Below are 21,326 nucleotides of genomic sequence, written 5' to 3' on the forward strand. Positions count from 1 at the left end.
TGGCAAGAGTGGCTGTTGCTCAGTCTTGTTTACATTTCAGCAATATCCATAACTGATCGTAATCTTGATCATACAGTAACATTACAGCATCGACACTCACACCGACGAGACGCAACATCAGAGTTCTTCTGTTTAGCTTGGGGACAGGAGGGACTGAGACCTATAGCTGTTTGTGTTATCTGCTGACTGGGGTAAAAACCTCTAAAAGTCTAAGCCTTTGGGGGGTTGAGGGTTCTACTAAGATGACGTGAAATTGTTTAAAGATGGTCATACCATGGATCATTTAGCTATTTCATTTAGAATTTTAGGACCACTGTAGTTATAAAAAGTACACTTTATATACAAAAGTATGTGGACACCCTTTCAAATTTGTGCATTCAGCTATTTCAGTTCCACCCGTTGCTAACAGATGTATAAGTCACTGGAGTGATGAATCACACTTGACCATCTGGCAGTCCGACAGACGGATCTAGGTTTGGCAGATGCCAGGAGAACGCTACCTGCCCAAATGCATAGTGCCAACTGTAAAGACTGGTGGAGGAGGAATAATGGTCTGGGACAGTTTTTCATGGTTCGGGCTAGGAAATCTTAACGCTACAGTACACAATGACATTCTAGACAGTTCTGTGCTTCCAACTTTGTGGCAACAGTTTGGGGAAGGCCCTTTCCTGTTTCAGCATGACAATGCCCCCGTACACAAAGCGAGATCCGTACAGAAATGGTTTGTCAAGATAGGTGTGGAAGAACTTGACTGGCCTGCCCACAGGCCTGACCTCAACCGCATTAAACACCTTTGGGATGAATTGGAACGCCGACTGCAAGCCAGGCCTAATCGCCCAACATCATTACCCGACCTCACTTATGCTCGTGGCTGAATGGAATCAAGTCCCGCCAGCAATGTTCCAACATCTAGTGGAAAGCCTTCCCAGAAGATTGGACGTTGTTATAGTAGCAAAGGGGGACCAACTCCATATTAATGCCCATGATTTTGGAATGATATGTTTTGACGAGCAGGTGTCCACATACTTTTGGTTATGTAGTGTATTTGATAAAATACTGAATTTGGCCTTTACTAATATAGCCCATAGAAACACATTGAATAATACATGGTAAAACAGACAGTCAAAACATAAATCATAAGGAATAAGGTTTTGAAGTGTCTGTCCTAAATCTAGGAGATATACAAAAGCTCATATTAGTTTGTATCCCAAACGGGTTGGACGCTACAGACAGAAGTTGGCACATCGGCGGTACCAACTTCAGACAAGTCCTGTAGCTCAGCCGCCTTCCACCGCAGATGCGGAAGGCCGACATAGGCGGATGCTGTGGATTGAGACGCAGCCCATGCAAAAAACAGATATCTCTAGCTTAAACTGACTGATTCTGATGGGGATTTCCTTATTATGTTACATTGATTGGCGCACGGGCGCATCAATAGACTTAAGGATTATTAATTAAATGGAAACTCAGAGAGACAGGTCCAACAATCCATCTCAACGTGGCCAGCCATCCCAGACCTGTCTGTCTCCAGTTTGACTTCTCCCCCTACTTTTTTTCCACAACCTAATGTACTCTGTACTTCTCTTCTCACATAGTTGGATGGTGTAGTGACTAGTCTCTCCATAGACAGACAGCTGGTGAAGAGTTCCTGCACTTGCAATCTGAAATGACACGCTACCTCCTTTGACCTTCCACTGTGTCAGGAAAATACATTTACCATAGGGTGACTCACTCTCACACACCAGACAGACCAGACAGGAACTTTCCCGTTTCTCTCCAACGACTCCCCTCGCCTGTGTTGATGTTTCCACAACAAGATGGACGCCTACTTGATATTTATGTTCCTAAGTCTTATTTTTCGTGGCCGGCGGATTGTCAGACAGATTGGGTGGAAAAAAGAGCAGAGAGTAATCTACAGGGACAGGGTATTTCAAGTCTTTTCCTACACTGTAGTTATGGATGGGAGATGGGTTTATCACCAGTGGTGGTGGGAGTGTGGTCCAGGCACCTGTCTAATACCAGAGAGTGATGAACAGGGCCAGTAGAGGTAATCACTTAATAATTCATGCGGAGGCAAGCATAGTGTTGGCTTGGCACCCCACATGCACACCCACGAGTACACCCCTATACACAATAATATAATATATGCCATTTATATGCCACTTTTATCGTGTATACATTTTACATATGGGTGGTCGCAGGAATCGAACTCACTACCCTGGCGTTACAAGCGCCATGCTCTACCAACTGAGCTATAAATGACCACTTCTCACTCTGTTACTCTAAACACATGTGGTGAATCCTTATGACTACTGCATATAACAGCCTGGTCATCCATAACACCACACATGGCAAACTACTGTTCTGTAGCCATGCTAGATCTCACATGGAGTGAAACATCGACATGGGGTCTGCTGCATGAGATGACGCATCGTTAGACTGCTGGCGTCAAACCTTCCCACTACATCCAATCCATCTGCTCAGTATTTGCAATGCAAATGACACCTCTGCATCCCAAATGGCACCCTATTGCCTATATAGTGTACTACTTTTGACCAGAGCCATAGTCAAAACACGTGCAATAAATAAGGAAAAGGGTAGTATTTGGTACACACACACTGGCTGTAGTGTATAAAACATGTTGCAGTCGTCAGCTTTGATTCATTTTGCGTACAAACCACATTAGGATCTGGATGTTAAACAGACATAATGGTTAAGCCATTTACTCATGAGGCATAGGCATCATGCGGTCCCACCCAGAAACACAAGCCTGCTGCCTACAGTTCTTGGGCCACATTCAATCTTTTAAATATTCTTTGCAATGATATTCTCAATATATACAGTGCATTCGGAAAGTATTCAGACCCCTTGACTTTTTCACATTTTGTTACATTACAGCCTTATTCTAAAATGTATTAAATCGTTTTTTACCCCCTCATCTACACACAATACCCCATAATGACAGAGCAAAAACAGGTTTAGACATTTTTGCAAATGTATTCAAGATATATAACTGAAATATCACATATACATAGTCTGGGATCTGGCTAGGCCACTCAAGGACATTCAGATGCTTGTCCAGAAGCCACTCCTGCGTTATCTTGGCTGTGTGCTTAGGGTCGTTGTCCTGATGGAACCGTTCTGGAGCAGGTTTTCATCAAGGATCTCTGTACTTTGCTCCGTTCATCTTTCCCTCGATCCTGACTAATCTCCCAGTGCCTGCCGCTGAAAAACATTCCCACAGCATGATGCTGCCACCGCCATGCTGCTGCCACCACCATGCTTCCCCGTAGGGATCGTGCCAGGTTTACTCCAGACGTGATGCTTGGTATTCAGGCCAAAAAGTTAAATCTTGGTTTCATCAGGCCTGATTGGTGGAGTGCTGCAAAGATGGTTGTCCTTCTGGAAGGTTCTCCCATCTCAACAGAGGAACTCTGGAGCTCTGTCAGAGTGACCATCAGGTTCTTGGTCACCTCCATGACCAAGGCCCTTCTCCCCCGATTACTCAGTTTGGTCGGGCGGCCAGCTCTAGGAAGAGTCTTGGTGTTTCCAAACTTCTTCCATTTAAGAATGATGGCTGCCACTGTGTTCTTGGGGACCTTCAATGCTGCATACATTTTTGTTGTACCTTTACCCAGATCTGTGCATCGACACAATCCTGTCTTGGAGCTCTACGGACAATTCTTTCGACCTCATGGCTTGGTTTTTGCCATGAAATGCTCTGTGGGACATTATATAGGCAGGTGTGTGCCTTTCCAAATCAGGTCCAATCAATTGAATTTACCACAGGTGGATTCCAATCAAGTTGTAGAAATATCTCAAGGATGATCAATGGAAACAGGATGCACTTGAGCTCAATTTCAAGTCTCATAGCAAAGGATTGGAAATACTTATGTAGTAAGGTATTTCAGTTTTTAATTTTCTATACATTTGCAAAATTTTCTAAAAACCTGTTGTTGCTTTGTCATTATGGTGTATTGTGTGTAGATTGATGAGGATTTTTTTTGTATTTAATACAAATTTAGAATAAGACTAACATAACAAAATGTGGAAAAGGGGTCTGAATACTTTCAGAATGCACTGTATATATAGTACCAGTCAAGAGTTTGGACATAACTACTCATTCCAGGATTTTTCTTTATTTTTACTATTTTCTACATTGTAGAATAATAGTGAAGACATCTAAACTATGAACTAACACATATAGAATCATGTAGTACCCAAAAAAGTGTAAAACAAATCAAAACATATTTAATTTGAGATTCTTCAAAGTAGCCACTCTTTCTCTTGATGACAAATTTGCAAACTCTTGGCATTCTCTCAACCAGCTTCGTGAGGTAGTCACCTGGAATTCATTTCAATTGACAGGTGTCCTTGGTTAAAATTTAATTTGTGGAATTTCTTTCCTTTTTAATGTGTTTGAGCCAATCAGTTGTGTTTGTGACAAGGTAGGGGTGATATACAGAAGATAGTCCTATCTGGTAAAAGACCAAGTCCATATTATGGTAAGAACAGCTCAGATAAGCAAAGAGAAACGACAGTCCATCATTAATTTAAGACAAAGGTCAGTCAAGCCGTACAATTTCAAGAACCAGCTTCATGAGGTAGTCACCTGGCTTTTCCAACAGTCTTGAAGGAATTCCCACATATGCTGAGCACTTGTTGGCTGCTTGTCCTTCACTCTGCGGTCCAACTCATCCCAAACCATCTCATTGGGTTGAGGCCGGGGGATTGTGGAGGCCAGGTCATCTGATGCAGCACTCCATCACTCTCCTTCTTGGTCAAATAGCCCTTACACAGCCTGGAGGTGTGTTTTGGGTCACTGTCCTGTTGAAAAACAAATGATAGTCCCACTAAGCGCAAACCAGATGGCATTTGATTTGGATATCTTTTAGTCCTGATTTGGACTAATCTTCCAAGAGTCCATAAACATTAAAATAGAATTTATAATATTGTCACATTTTCACATATAACACACTGTTGCAAAGAGACATAATACACTAACATATTGACCAGATAAATACTCTAACAGTCTAAAAAGATAGATTGATTCTTCATCGACCATAGTCCAGCACAACTTTCCTATGTATTATATTTAAATGGTTTTAAAGTATTGTTTGAATTTATATATTGAGAGGTTTCTGGTTTGCTCAGATAAATTATTATATTTCTTAATTGCTCCAAAACTAAATGTTCTTTGCCCATTTCTCTTTTTTGTCTGGATAACACATAGATGTTGGACAATCTATTCCAAGTATGTTACGGCTGTCCTCGCTGACAGAAGGTGTGGACCAAAACGCAGAGTGGTTAGTGTTCATTCTTTTAATGAAAGTCAACAAAACACTTCAAAATACAAAAACAACCAACGTGACAAAACCGAAACCGTCCTGTGTGGCAACAAGACCTCCACAGGAACAAACACCCACAAAACACAAGTGAAACCCTGGCTGCCTAAGTATGATTCTCAATCAGGGACAACGATTGACAGCTGTCTCTGATTGAGAATCATACCAGGCCGAACACAAAATCCCAACATAGAAAATCAACCATAGACAACCCACCCAACTCACGCCCTGACCAACTAAAATAAATACAAAACAAAGGAAAACAGGTCAGGAACGTGACAAAGTATTTACTGAATGTCTGTCCCTTACCAACTGAATACTGTTGTGAATATAGTTTTGCCGTTTTAAATGGTGTATATTATGAAATAAAATAAGCATGTGTTTTTCAATTATCTTGTCGATTGATGACCAACCAAGAGCACTGAGCATGACTACAACAGAAGAACCATATCTCCACCTTATAACATTCCTTGCTGCTTTGTGCTGTGCATTCTGCAGCCTCCTAATTTCACTAGCTGATGCATTTCCCCAGACCACAGAACAGGAGTTCACCTGACTCTCAATTAATGCTTGTGTTATTTGCTTAAGAATGTTTTCCGGTAAATATTTAGCTATGCTTCTGATCATGCATGCAGTTGTAATCCTTTTTTTTTTCTTCACATAGATTATTTATTTGAGACGACCATGATAATCGGTTGTCTAGATGCACTCCCTGTAGTTTGGTTTCTGCCACTTGCTGAATTTGTACTCCCCCCATACTTAATTGTATCCATTGCTGTGTTGGCCTTTTTCTGGTGAAACAGACCAACATAACTTTGGTTTTCTTGGTGTTTAAAAGTTTGTTCCGACAAACCCACTCCCTGATATTTTCCAAATCTACTTGTAGAGCTTGCTGTACCTGTTGAACCGATTGTCTTGCTGTATAAATTGTAGTATGGGATGGCATATCGCTGCAGAATGCTGTGGTAGCCATGCTGGTTAAGTGGGCCTTGAATTCTAAATAAATCACAGAGTGTCACCAGCAAAGCACCCCCATATCATCACACCTCCTCCTCCATGCTTCACGGTGGGAACCACACATGCAGAGATCATCCGTTCACCTACTCTGCATCTCACAGAGGTTGGAATTTGGACTCATCAGACCAAAGGACAGATTTCCACCATTGCTCGTGTTTCTTGGCCCAAGCAAGTCTCTTCTTCTTATTAGTGTCCTTTAGTAGTGGTTTCTTTGCAGCAATTTGACCATGAAGGCCTGAGTCACAGTATCTTCTAAACAGTTGATGTTGAGATGTGTCTGTTACTTAAACTCTGTGAGGTGCAATCGGAGGTGCAGTTAATTGTCGATATCTGAGGCTGGTAACTCTAAATGAACTTACCCTCTGTCTTCCTTTCCTGTTGCGATCCTCATGAGAGCCAGTTTCATCATAGCGCTTGATGGTTTTTGCGACTGTACAAGTTCTTGACATTTTCCGGTTTGACCTTCATATCTTAAAGTAATGATGGACTGTCGTTTCTCTTTGCATATTTGAGCTTTTCTTGCCGTAATATGGACTTGGTATTTTACCAAATAGGGCTATCTTCTGTATACCATCCCTACCTAGTCACAAACACAACTGATAGGCTCAAACACATTAAAAAGGAAAGAAATTCCACAAATTAACAAGGCACACCTGTTAATTGAAATGCATTCCAGGTGATTACCTCATGAAGCTGGTTGAAAGAATGCCAAGAGTGTGCAAAGCTGTCATCAAGGCAAAGGGTGGCTACTTTGAAGAATCTCAAATATAAAATATGTTTTTGTTTAACACTTTTTTGGTTAATACATGATTCCATAATGTGTTATTTCATAGTTTGGATGTCTTCACTATTATACTACAATGTAGATAATAGTAAAAATAAAGAAAAACCCTGGAATGAAAAATTAAGAGACCACTGCAAAATGATCAGTTTCTCTGGTTTTACTATTTATAGGTATGTGTTTGAGACCATCCATCTTCCCCTTGATCACATTCCAGAGGTTTTCAATGGGGTTCAGGTCTAGAAAAACCAGTCTCAATGTCAACAGTGAAGAGGTGACTCCGGGAGGCTGGCCTTCTGGTGTTTTGCGGGTACTATTTAATGAAGCTGCCAGTTGAGGACTTGTGAGGCGTCTGTTTCTCAAACTAGACACTCTAATGTACTTGTCCTCTTGCTCAGTTGTGCACCGGGGCCTCCCACTCCTCTTTCTATTCTGGTTAGAGCCAGTTTGCGCTGTTCTGTAAAGGGAGTAGCACACAGGGTTGTACGAGATCTTCAGTTTCTTGGCAATTTCTCGCATGGAATAACCTTAATTTCTCAGAACAAGAATCAACTGACGTGTTTCAGAAGAAAGTCTGCAATCGAACCCACAAATGCTGATGCTCCAGATACTTAACTAGTCTAAAGAAGGCCAGTTGAATTGCTTCTTTACAACAGTTTTCAGCTGTGCTAACATAATTGCAAAAGGGTTTTCTAATGATCAATAAATGTTATGTTATTTTAATGGACAAAAAATTGCTTTTCTTTCAAAAACAGACATTTCTAAGTGACCCCAAACTTTTGAACAGTAGTGTGTGGTTGTTTTGCCTACTTTAGTTGAATACACTTCAAATTAAGTCACTCTAGATAAGAGCCCCAAAAATGTAATGTAGATCTTAGTTCTCTAGTAAAACCCTGAGAAGACTTGATTTGCCTGGGCTGCATGTGATGGTTGGACCTGTGGTTTTAGACATCACGATAGTCGTCAAAGACACATTGTCTGATAAATACCTCTGAAGCATTCAGCCATACAAGTTTGCATCCTTGATACAGATCCCCACAGCATTGTATATCCCCTTTAGCTTGGAGTAAGACACCCTGTTATTACCCTCCATAAAGATGAAGAAATATATATATAATATATTTTTTATATATACACACACAGATTTACTGCAAGAGGTAATATTGGATAATGGTGTCTGCCAAATAGATGGATAATGATAATAGATGGGTTTCGGAACACCAACCCATCAGTAGAGGATGAATCAGGGAAATTAATAGCTGAAGGCATACAGCAACATTGATTTGCTGTGTTCTGAGAGTATATCACATAGAGGTAGATTCTAGGTCTGTCTGGCTCTTCTCTCTCTCTGTGTCTATTGTATTTGACTTATCTTATGAAATAGATTGAAAACGCCTAAATGTGCAGACAGACAGTATACTGAATGGTTTGAGTATCTCTCCCATCACTACCTCATAATGAGATGCTTATATCTGGGCTCCGGTGTTACAAGATTTTCTGGGATTTCTGGTTTGTTATGTCATTGTGCTATTGATATAAATCCTTCTAGGTACAATAATCTAGTCACAACACACATACACCATTCTAGGGTTGCAAAGAGAGGTTATATTACTGGTACCTTTTGAAGTTTAGAGGTAAACTACCAGGTTTTGGGGGACATTTTATAGCATGACATCTTTTGGGTACATCTGTAATAATCTCTGGCCCTCTGTGCTGCCTTATCACAGGTAAAATATAAAATAATAAAATAAGAGCCTGGGAAAGCTGTAAAACATTATGCTAAATGTAAACTATCAACTTAGTGAATACTATTGTGTTTAATATGAGCATGAAATCTCCTTTATATTTTTTTACACACTTATTTATTTTCCTGTGTCAATTTATTTGTTTTAAAAGTGTTGGTGCCAAACTGGTGAAAAATGTTTATAGTTGGGAGAATTGTAGAGCTTATTGAAAATAATGCCTAATCTCTCTTGAACCATATGGTCTATCCACTAGAAACTCATGGACAATATGGATACACAAAATTATAATACTATACATAAATACATGAACAAAGATACCATAGATTGCCTGTTAATTACCGAAAGTTCCTGTAACTTTGGTAAATTACCAGTAGGTTTTGCAACCCTACACCACGTGTAAATAAAGGAATACACACAGCACAATACATCTTTGCCCACAACCTGGTTGGATAGGATTACAGACAAGACAGACGGACAAAAGAAAAGTAGGTTACACCATTTTCCCCCAAACCAACCTATACCGGCATCACGTAGCTGAGGAAGCTCCCAACACTAGAACGGTTGGAAAGAGGAAATCCTTTCGGAATGGAAAGCATAGAGGAGTGGAGTGGGATGGGACAGAGCAGAGCAGGGCGCTGATTCATAAAGAAAAATAAATACATGAAATAAAACAAAAACAGAGTGAAAGTGCAGACAAAGCAGGTTGTGCGGGCCAGTTTCCTTCATAAAACAAGCCTATTTCTTCCTGCTGGCCAGAGCATCAGAGGCCCCCTTCTCCCTCGGACCATTACCCAGAAGCACCGGCGCTGAGGCCGTCGGCCTGGCTTGTCCATCGAGGCACGGGTGGGAAGGGGCAGGGTGGTTGCGAGGTACACACATACTTCCTGCCCCCAGTGCTAGCACACAGACGTGCAAGAGACTCGTGAGGACCTGAAATCCCCAAGTGTCCCCACAAGGATAGTAAAACAAGGAAAAGTCTCCCTCGTGGGGAGGGCTATTTTAAGCTTAGGGGTTAGGGTTAGGCAAAACAGGATTTTGAATTGAAAAACATTTTAGGTCCCCAAGAGGATAGAAGAACGAGTATGTGTGTCAGCACAGAATGTAGAAATCACACTGTGTGTGCAATACACATTCAGTGCCTTTAACTCCCATTTATCTGTTCATGACATCATGTTCAAAAGAAAAGTGTGAATCTATTTTCAAAAGATCAATAGGAAGCACAACATGCACCCTTTCACTGATGCCAATGTCTTTTGTTATTTCAACACGACTGTTGTATTTCTCTTTGAAGAGACTTGTGTAATACCGTAACTGGGCTACAGACAGATTATTCCCTTAACTCTATTTTGAGTATACATATTTCACAGGCAGAGAACTACAATAACTGCACTTGTTAGAATAGATTAAAACTATGCCTGACCCTCAACACAGGGGCCCCTCAGGGGTGCGTGCTTAGTACCCTCCTGTACTCCCTGTTCACCCAGGACTGCATGGCTGTGCACGACTCCAACGCCATTATTAAGTTTGCTGACGACACCACAGTGGTAGGCCTGATCCCTGATAACAATAAGACAGCCTATAGGAAGGAGGTCAGTGACCTGGCAGTGTGGTTCCCTCAACGTCAGCAAGACAATGGAGCTGATGGTGGACTATAGGAAATGGAGGCCCCCATCCACATCAACAGGGCTGTAGTGGAGCGGGTCAGGAGCTTCAAGTTCCTCGGTGTCCACATCACTAAAGAATTAACAACGTCCACACACACCAGCACAGTTGTGAAGAGGGCACGACAACGCCTCTTCCCCTTCAGGAGGCTGAAAAGATTTGGCCTGGGACCTCAGATCCTCAAAGAGTTATACAGTTGCACCATCAAGAGCATCTTGACTGACTGCATCACCGATTGGTATGAAAAATGCTTGGCATCCGACCGGAAGGCGCTGCAGAGTGTAGTGTGCATGGCCCAGTACACTACTGAGGCCGAGCTTCCTGCCATCCAGGACCTCTATACCAAGCGGTGTCAGAGGAAGGCCCTAAAAATTGTCAAAGACTCCAGCCACCCAAGTCATAGACTGTTCTCCCTGCTACCGCATGGCAAGCGGTGCCGATGCACCAAGTCTGGAACCAACAGGACCCTGAATAGGACCCTGAACAGTTAAATAGTTAACCAAATAGCTGCCCGGACTATCTGCATTGACCCCCCTTTGCACTAACTCTTGACTCGTCACATAGTGTTTATTATCTATCCTGTTGCCTAGTCACTACCTATGAGTACATATTTACCTCGTACCCCTGTCATTATCGTTATTCATTGTATATTTATTCCTCGTGTTATTACCTCTTATTTAAATAAATAAAATATGCGTTGTTGGAAGGGCCCTTAAGTAAGCACTTCACAGTTAGTCTACACCGGTTGTTTTACCAAGCATTTGAAAAATAACATTTGATTTGAACAACTAATAAATGTTTTAACATAGAAACAACCACAACCCTGGTTTCCTCATGCCAGAGCGCAGATCTTTTAGACAGACTTATTCTTAAACCTGACAGATTGATCTTTTAGACAGACTTATTCTTAAACCTGACAGATTGCAGTTGGCATCCACAGCCTAGATATGAAGATACCCCAGCCTAGTGCAAACAGTTTACAGAGAGGAAGTGAAAAACTAGGGAAGCAGCGAGGCAAGCAGGGCAGGAGCCTAGGGCCAAAACAGTGCAGGCAGGGCTTCATAGTCAGTCAGACCAGGCATATGGATGGGAGGAAAAGGATGGCGCTATCTGTAGTTCCATCTGTGTAGGCCAGGTGGCAGAGAGGAGAGAGAGATACCTTTCATTAACCTTGACCTTCCTCCTGTTGTTGCTGATGCTGACACACTGACCTCAGATCAGAAGATAAGCCGATGGTAAAACAACACACTGACAGAGCTTTAAAGTAAGAATAATACAGTAGCTTAATACTGCACAAAGGTTGGTGGAAGGTTGGTGCAGTTAGTTTTGTCTCTGATTGCTTCAGACAATGGATATTTCGAGGCAGGTGGGCAACATGGGTTTTGTACAAAACCCTGCCAAACCTGTGTGGCGCTTTTTCGGATTCAGAGCAATTCTGGGAGCCTTACCACAGTAATATAAAATGCTTTCTCTAAATCGTTTGTCTTTATTGAAGAGAGCACTGTGTCAGGAACATAGAGAAGACATGAGTTGGGGTCAATTCCATTTCAATTCCAGTCAATTCAGAAAGAAAACCAAATTAAAATTTCAAATTTTCCTAATTCAAAAGCATTCAATGGAATTGGAATTTCAGTGTACTTTCTGAATTGACTAATTGAAATGGTATTGATGTAATGTTTGAATAGAGAGTCGGTGATGACACTGAGGGGCTTCGTTCTAATAGTACTTCACACACCTACTATACAACACATTAGATCCCAATGATCCCCTCAATGAAATACTACAGCACTCTGAGGCCTCTCTCTCTGCACAGGTCCTGTCCTGTCCAACACTACCAGGCAAAGAGAAGCCAAAAACACCACATAATAATGCAACTTTGTAAAACCCACTGCCTCGATGAAAAGGAAAGATTAAATAAAAACACTAGGAATGTCAATGAATCAATTCTACACAGGCAGGCTGGAAACAGACACCCCAAATAGAAACATGAGGCCCAGGAGGATGTTGCTACCTTATTTCACCAGAGGGATGTCCATCTCAGCATCTGAAAGTGCACCCTATTCGCTATAGGAAGAAAGTAGTGCACTACAGAGCCTTCAGAAAGTATTCATACCCCTTGACGTTTTCCACATTTTGTTGTGTTACAAAGTGAGAATAAAATGAATTTCATTGCCATTTTTTGTCTACAATCTACACAAAATACTCTGTAATGTCAAAGTGGACATTTGTAAAAAAAAATATATATATTAAATCTATATCTTGATTAGATAAGTATTCATCCCCTCATCCTGAGTTAATACGTGTTAGAAACACTTTTGGCAGTGATTAAAGAGTTTTTCTGGAGAAGTCTAAGAGCTTTTTCACACTTGGATTGGGCAACATTTGCCCATTATTCTTTTCAAAATTCTTCAAGCTCTGTCAAATTGATCACCCAAACATTTTCAGGTCTTGACAAATATTTTCAAGCAGATTTAAGTAAAAACTGTAATTCGGCCACTCAGGAACATTCACTGTCATCTTGGTAAGCAACTCCAGTGTAGATTTGGCCTTGTGTTTTAGGTTATTGTCCTGCTGACAGGTGAATTCATCTCCCATTGTCTGGTGAAAAGAACCAGGTTTTCCTCTAGGATATTGCCTGTGCTTAGCTCCACTCTGTTTTTTATCATGAGGTCAAGCATACCCATAACATGATGCAGCCACATCAATACTTGAAAATATGAAGAGTGGTACTCAGTAATGTGTTGTATTGGATTTGCCCCAAACATACTATTTTCTATTCAGGATAAAAACTTAATTGCTTTGACATTTTTTTTTGCAGTTTTACTTTAGTGCCTTGTTACAAACAGGATGCATGTTTTGGAATATTTTTATTCTGTACAGTCTTCCTTTTTTCTCTGTCAATTAGGTTAGTATTGTGGAGTAACTACAATGTTGTTGATCCATCCTCAGTTTTCTCCTATCACAGCCATTAAACTCTGTTTTAAAGTCACCATTGGCCTCATGGTGACTGAGTTAGCAAGGACAAATGTATTTTTGTAGAGACTGGGTGTATTGACAACCCATCTAAAGTGTAATTAATAACTTCACCATGCTCAAAGGGATAGTCATGGTATGTTTTATTTTTATTTTTATCCATCTATCAATAGGTGTTTGAAATTCACTGCTCAACTGAGGGACCTTACAGATAATTGTATGTGTGGGTTAAAGAGATGAGGTAGGCATACAAAAAATACATGTAAAACACTATTGTTATACATAGTAAGTTGCATGGACTCTGTCTATGTGACTTGTTAAGCAAATATTATTCCTGAACTTATTTAGGCTTGCCATAACAAATGGGTTGATTACTTACAGTAGACTCAAGACATTTCAGCTTTTAATTTTTAATTTATTTATAAACATTTCTAAAAACATTTCCACTTTGACATTATGGGGTATTATGTGTAGATAAGGGACACAAAATCTAAATTGAATCTTTTTTAAACTCAGGCTGTAACACAACAAAATGTGGGGAAAGTAAAGGGGTGTGAATACTTTCTGAAGGCACTGCATGTTGGGATTAGGGTGCCATTTCAGACACAGCCTTTGTCACAATATGGCCAGGGAGGCCAAATAAACTCATTTACTGAACATGCTGGTCTGGGATAATCTCACAATGATTAACCATGATAGCAGGGAAATCAAAACATGAAGGCAAAAGGGCATACATAAACTGTCTGTCCCATCCAAATGAATCAAGGCTACAAGGAGCTTTGATCATTACAAGGTCTGGGGCTGGTATAGTGATTTGGTTTGTTTACTTTGAGACAGTTCCATGCGTAGTAGAGGCACCAAATGCTATTGATTTGACATTCTTAATATGTCATGCTGCTGGAGTTGTTGTTGTAGAACTCAGGGCTCTGACCCAAATGGCACCCTATTCCCTACAAAGTGCACTACTTTTGACCAGAGCCATATGGACCCCAGTCAAAAAGTGCACTGTATAGGGAAAAGGAATAGGGTGCCATTTGGGATGCAGCCAGAATGATCCTCGACTGCATCTGGCTAATTCTAATGAAAACAGTACTTCATCATCTGTTGGCCAGCCAAGGGGGGAAATGTGAAGAAGGAGCGCAGCGCAGCACATGTTCAGAAAATTTGATGAGACAGTTACAAAGGGAATACACTGCCCCCTTCTGGTTTTGGAGAGAAGTGCAATATTCACAGCATTGTTTGTCTATGACTCAACCAGAGATACTGTACTGTACAGTAAAAACCTGAATTAATTTAAGCTACAGAAGTTATGTGCAGGGATATTATACAGTAATATATACTACTTCAAGGTAATACCATGTTTTTTTAAGACGCAACGGACGCATGCAATAATATATCGGACGTGGACAGGAGTTATGTTCTTGCACTTAAATGTGCATACATCACAGTATATACTCTTTACTTCAATATAACTAGAGTTGCGTTCAACAAGGGAAATAATTTGCTTACGTTGGCTAACATATTCCATTTGTTTTGTGTTAGCCAACAGTCTGAGATGATAATGTGCAGCGAACGTAAGTGTGTTTCGGGTCTAAACTGCCGCTAAAAATAATAAAGTGGCCATGTAAAATTTCTACTATATTTAGTAGGAATAGTTAAGTTGTTTTACGTTTGAATATTGTCGCTAAAAAGCCACAGTAATCCTTCCAAAATGAACTGTTTGATGTTTCACCTAACATTTTGGAATGCTCATTCAAATCGTTCAACTGAAATTGTCACTCTGGCAACATGTTCGCTGCAAACAAGCCTTTATTGAACTCGCCTCAGTATTAAATCAGGATTTATCTTGCCCACCAGCTGGTAGATCAGGACATGGCTTTATCACTCTGACAGACAATTCTCTACTCACAACTTTTTGAGGGCTTTGATCATTTGGTTGATGAGTGTCTCTTGAGTCTGTCTCCCGTGACCTTGGTTCCTGTTCACTGGCTCCTGGCTCTCACTGGCCTTCAGCTTCTCAGGGCCGGGAGCGCTGGAACAATGACAACAATTATTTTTTACCCCCCTTTTCTCCCCAAATTGCGATCTTCTCTCATCGCTGCAACTCCCCAAGGGCTCGGGAGTCTTATTTCACCTTTATTAACTAGGCAAGTCAGTTAAGAACTTAGGAACAAATTCTTATTTTCAATGACGGCCCAGGTTAACTGCCTTGTTCATTTGCTGTACGCTGTGTATTTTTCAGAAATGTTTTAAGATGAGTAATTAGGTAATACACGCTGCTCTCTGTAGTTATTCTAGTCGCTTTGGGTGAGTTTTGTGATAGTGGCTGCAATGTAGAACTGTGATTTATACCTGAAAAATGCACATTTTTCGAAAAAAACATATGCTATACCATAAATATGTTATCAGACTGTCATCTTATGAAGTTGTTTCTTGGTTAGTGGCTATATATATCTTTATTTAGTCGAATTAGTGATAGCTACTGATGGAGTAAAAAACTGGTGGAGTAAAAAAAGTGGTGTCTTTTGCTAACGTGGTTAGCTAATAGATTTACATATTGTGTCTTCCCTGTAAAACATTTTAAAAATCAGAAATGATGGCTGGATTCACAAGATGTTGGTCTTTCATTTGCTGTATGCTGTGTATTTTTCAGAAATGTTTTAGGATGAGTATTTTGGTAATTGACGTCGGTCTCTGTAATTATTCCGGCTGCTTCCAACGCTATTTCAGATTGCAGCTACAATGTAGAACTGTGATTAATACCTGAAATATGCACATTTTTCTAAAAAAACATATGCTATACCATAAATATGTTATCAGACTGTCATCTTATGAAGTTGTTTCTTGGTTAGTGGCTATATATATCTTTATTTAGTCGAAATTGTGATAGCTGCCCATGCAGGAAAAAAATTGTGGAGAAAAAAAAGTTGTGTCTTTTGCTATCGTGGTTAGCTAATAGATTTACATATTGTGTCTTCCCTGTAAAATATTTTAAAAATCAGAAATGATGGCTGGATTCACAAGATCTGTATCTTTCATCTGGTGTCTTGGACTTGTGATTTAATGATATTTAGATGCTAGTATTTACTTGTGACGCTATGCTAGGCTATGCTAGTCAGCTTTTTTACTGTGGGGGGTGCTCCCGGATCCGGGATGAGTACCAAGTAAAAGTTAAGAACTTAGGAACAAATTCTTATTTTCAATGACGGCCCAGGTTAACTGCCTTGTTTAGGGTCAGATCGACAGATTTTTACCTTGTCAGCTCGGGGATTCGATCTTGCAACCTTTCGGTTACTAGTCCAACGCTCTAACTACTAGGCTACCTGAGTCATGCGATGAAGGTCGAGTCATGCGTTCTCCGAAACATGACCCGCCAAACCGCGATCCTTAACACCCACCCGCTTAACCCGGAAGCCAGCAGCACCAATGTGTAGGAGGAAACACATTTCAACTGACGACACTTAAGTCCTCTCAGGGGAAAAGTCACATTGAGCATGTTTACTTTCTGTCAACCAGAGAAAGAGACCCCACCGACAAACTCACTTAATTGAACTAGGTTAAGTTAATCATAGTGGCATGTCCTATGTAGACTAATCCTATTAACAGTGCTTGACTTGGGCAGGAGCTCACCGGAGCTGAGTACCAGCGCCTACCATGTTTTGCTGCTTGAGCTCCTGTTCCTCTTCTATAATATTAGATAAAAGTATTGTGCAGCTCCTGCAATACCGTTCAAAAGTTTGGGGTCACTTAGAAATGAAATGAAAACATACATGAAATAAGTTGCAAAATGAATAGGAAATATAGTCAAGATATTGACAAGGTTATAAATTATTTTTAATTTAAATAATAATTGTGTCCTTCAAACTTTGCATTCGTCAAAGAATCCTCCAGTTGCAACAATTACAGCCTTGCAGACCTTTGGCATTCTAGTTGTCAATTTGTTGAGGTAATCTGAAGAGATTTTACCCCATGCTTCCTGAAGCACCTCCCACAAGTTGGATTGGCTTGATGAGCACTTCTTACGTACCATATGGTCAAGCTGCTCCCACAACAGCTCAATAGGGTTGAGATCCGGTGACTGTGCTGGCCACTCCCTTATAGACAGAATACCAGCTGACTGCTTCTTCCCTAAATAGTTCTTGCATAGTTTGGAGCTATGCTTTGGGTCATTGTCCTGTTGTAGGAGGAAATTGGCTCCAATTAAGCACCGTCCACAGGGTATGGCATGGCGTTGCAAAGTGGAGTGATAGCCTTCCTTCTTCAAGATCCATTTTACCCTGTACAAATCTCCCACTTTACCACCACCAAAGCACCCCCAGACCATCCCATTGCCTCCACCATAATTGACAGATGGCATCAAGCACTCCTTCAGCATCTTTTCACGAATGTTCTTCTTTGCGATCGGAACACCTAAAAACTTAGAATAGTCTGTCCATAACACTTTTTAACAATTGTCCTCTGTCCAGTGTCTGTGTTCTTTTGCTTATCTTTTCTTTTTATTGGCCAGTCTGAGATATGGCTTTTCGCTGCAACTCTGCCTAGAAGGCCAGCATCCCAGAGTCGCTGAGACTGGTGTTTTGCGGGTACTATTTAATGAAGCTGCCAGTGGAGGACTTGTGAGGCGTCTGTTTCTCAAACTAGACACTCTAATGTCTTGCTCAGTTGTGCACCGGGGCCTCCCACTCCTCTTTCTGTTCTGGTTACAGCCAGTTTGAGCTGTTCTGTGAAGGGATCTTCAGTTTCTTGGCAATTTCTCGCATGGAATAGCCTTCATTTCTCAGAACAAGAATAGACTGAAGAGTTTCAAAAGAAAGTTCTTTGTTTATGGTCATTTTGAGCCTGTAATCAAACCCACAAATGCTGATGCTCCAGATACTCAACTAGTCTAAAGAAGGCCAGTTTTATTGCTTCTTTAATGAACACAACAGTTTTCAGCTGTGCTAACATAATTGCAAAAGCGTTTTCTAATGATTAATTAGCCTTTAAAAATGATCAACTTGGATTAGCTAACACAATGTACCATTGGAACACAGGAGTGATGGTTGCTGATAATGGGCCTCTGTACATTTTCCATTAGAAATCAGCCGTTTCCAGCTACAATAGTCATTTACAACATTAATAATGTATACACTGTATTTCTGATCAATTTGATGTTATTTTAATGCACAAGAAATTTTATTTTCTTTCAAAAACAAGAACATTTCGAAGTGACCCCAAACTTTTGAACGGTAGAGTACATATAAAGAATACTGGCACCCAAAATGAGTACCCCGGCACCAGCATTCTCATGGCAAGGCCTTTTCAAGCGGCCCAACCCCGACTGAGAGCGGATCTATATTCACGGCAATTAAAGCTGTGACTCATATGTCACTGCCCACCAGAACACTAATTTCTACAGTAGCTGAAAGTAGGGCTTCCTTTCTTTCCACTGTACCACATTATGTTTTACTCAATGCATCTGTCTCTCTGTGAGTGGGTTTGTTGTTGTGTTTGATTGACAGGTTTCACTACTGTGCGTCACTCCACTCCAGGGCACTTAGTAAAAACATCCCACGCTGCTTTTCACTTGTTTACCTTTTTTTCTTGCTTAAACGTTTGTCAAAGTTAAAGTAAAATGTTATGAATATTTTTTTAAATATTGTTCTTCCACTATGGAGAGGTCTACTTCTTAAACGTTCTGTGAATTCATTACAGTGCAAAGCAAGATCTACATGCACTTAGCTTTCTGGCTTAGGGAGTGAGTGAGAGCTTTGGCGAAAAGGTCCGCAGCTCGAACTCTTTGAGCTTAATCAGTTTAATGGATGAGATGGAGAGATCTAATGACCGCCCTACTTGCATCAGTAAACATTGGAAAGGTATAAAATAGTGGTGCATCTGCACTCTTCCCCCCCTCGCCATTTGGTTATTTACTACATGGAGAAACATTTAGTTTTTTTTTTTAAACTGGATGCTACTGAAAGCATCCCCCTCTACTTAGGTTCATAAACATGTAGCCTCATAAGATGTGGAAAACTTCAATCATTTCTTGCGACACTAGTCTGGCTTTGAAAACAATTAGCTACTAACATCTGCTGGTATCTAGAAAAAGCACAGTGCACAGAAAGGCAGTGATCCCATTTTCTTCTTCACAAACTTCTATGGGCGGTTTCCCAGACACAGATTAAGCCTAGTCCTGGACTAAAAACTATTTCCGATGAAGATTTCCCATTGAACTTGTTTTTTAGTCCAGGACTAGGCTTAATCTGCGTTCGGGAAACCACTCCTACTGTGAAATTGAAATTTTTCTTATGTTAACTTTTTATTTAAAATAATGATCCTTGAGAACTGTATGCTGCTATCTGGCTGTTCTTGATTCATTTATAAAGTAGTCTAGCCAGAAGAAGACATCGGTTTTGCATAGGGTGTTGTTATCTAGCTGTAAGATACTTACACTTTGCTATCTGCCTGGAAAGGGTTCCGGGCAACCATTTTCTTTGGCAGGAGAAATATATTTCGATAGGAGTTCATGAAATCGTTATGGGCCTCTTCAGTTGATTGGTATCTGTTGCTGTAAAAACAAGTTTATCAAAGGAGTAAACGACAAACTGATTACATGTGATGATGTGATTTAGAGTGCAAGAGCTATTCTGAATCATGATGAATTTTTTAAAAAGTGCCCATGGTAGCCTACAATATTGATATAGTAGGCATCTGTTGGTATTTTAGAAACCACCACATTAAATACAGTCTCTGATGTACACTGTCACTGACTGATATGAATAAACTGAAACTGAAAGAAGCGTAATTCATGAAAGGTAGAGTAGAGAGTCATAGGCCTACCTGTCTCTGAGTCTAAGCCCGTGGATTCTGCACAAAGCCTTCAAATTAGTGTAATCTATCCCCAGGATTTTCTGATCATCTGATGAGAGATACATGAATAGAGGTTGGCGTAATAAATGTGGCACTCAATAAATCAACAGCAACTTCACTTGGCAGGCAGTTGATCCATTTGTTTGTAGTTAGCTCCGACAATATTTCTTAGAAGGTAAAACTTTTTTTTTCAAGGTCACCACCACATTGTTGTAGGAAGGACGTGATGCTACACCTACAGTAAGTTGCTAGCTAGCTACAAAGTGTCATTTTTGTGCGCACAATGTATCAACATGATATCTCTATAAAGTTAGCTGCCGATGCTAGCATGATAGCTATCTACTGCAACATTGTTTCTCTTTTGACCACCTGAAAGAAGCAAAACATACCCGTGCGCTGCAAACTAGAGGGATGAAGCTGCATTTCCCTAGGTATAAAATAATAGAATTAAGGTAAAGAAGAGAAAGAAAACGAAATAACAAAATACCCCTGACAACCCACAGCCCAGTGTCCCACAAGCTTTGAAAAGATACTACTGACATGTGTTTGGCTAGTTTCCTCTCGCCATGGTAACACCCTCACAGGTTGGAACAGCCTGGTCTCAGACTAGACGTAACATAGTAAATGTAAATCTGGTATTAGTATGATATGTAACGTTTGGTATGGTTACATAAGACAGATGGTTACTTAAGGCAGTCCTTCTCAAATAGTGGGGCGCGCCCCCCTGGGGGGGCTCGGAGCGATGCCAGGGGGGGGGCGCGTGTGACCCCGGGGAACATGGGTTTTTTTTGCCGCAGGGAGTAGTTTTTTTTTGCACTGAACAAGAGCACACAGCGCAGAGCAGGAGATATGAAGTGCAGATAACAAACCCTTAAGAGACACCATGGAAAAATATTTAACAGGGATGAAAAGAAAGGCGGAGAGAGACGGAGATAATGAGACAAACGTAAGTCT

General features: G+C 40.7%; 1 protein-coding gene across 3 annotated transcripts in view; it reads right to left on the reverse strand.

The window, feature by feature from the left end:
* The window catches only part of cnbd1 (cyclic nucleotide binding domain containing 1), a 58,087-nt gene extending 37,173 nt beyond the window's left edge, over window positions 1-20,914 (reverse strand). For 2 of the 3 annotated variants that reach the window (XM_071415103.1, XM_071415102.1), the window contains exons 1-4: window positions 20,762-20,894; window positions 20,343-20,421; window positions 19,954-20,070; window positions 15,433-15,555 (exon numbers count right to left, since the gene is read on the reverse strand). In XM_071415103.1, coding sequence (XP_071271204.1) covers window positions 15,433-15,555; window positions 19,954-20,070; window positions 20,343-20,421; window positions 20,762-20,795 — 353 coding nt within the window. In that variant the 5' untranslated portion in view covers window positions 20,796-20,894. Of the gene's footprint in view, window positions 1-15,432; window positions 15,556-19,953; window positions 20,071-20,342; window positions 20,422-20,761 lie in introns of all 3 variants that reach the window. The other variant, XM_071415104.1, reaches the window with a different exon arrangement.
* Between the last annotated feature and the right edge of the window lie 412 nt (window positions 20,915-21,326).

The sequence above is a fragment of the Salvelinus alpinus genome, chromosome 8, assembly GCF_045679555.1.
Source record: "Salvelinus alpinus chromosome 8, SLU_Salpinus.1, whole genome shotgun sequence".
In the NCBI taxonomy this organism is placed as follows: domain Eukaryota; kingdom Metazoa; phylum Chordata; class Actinopteri; order Salmoniformes; family Salmonidae; genus Salvelinus; species Salvelinus alpinus.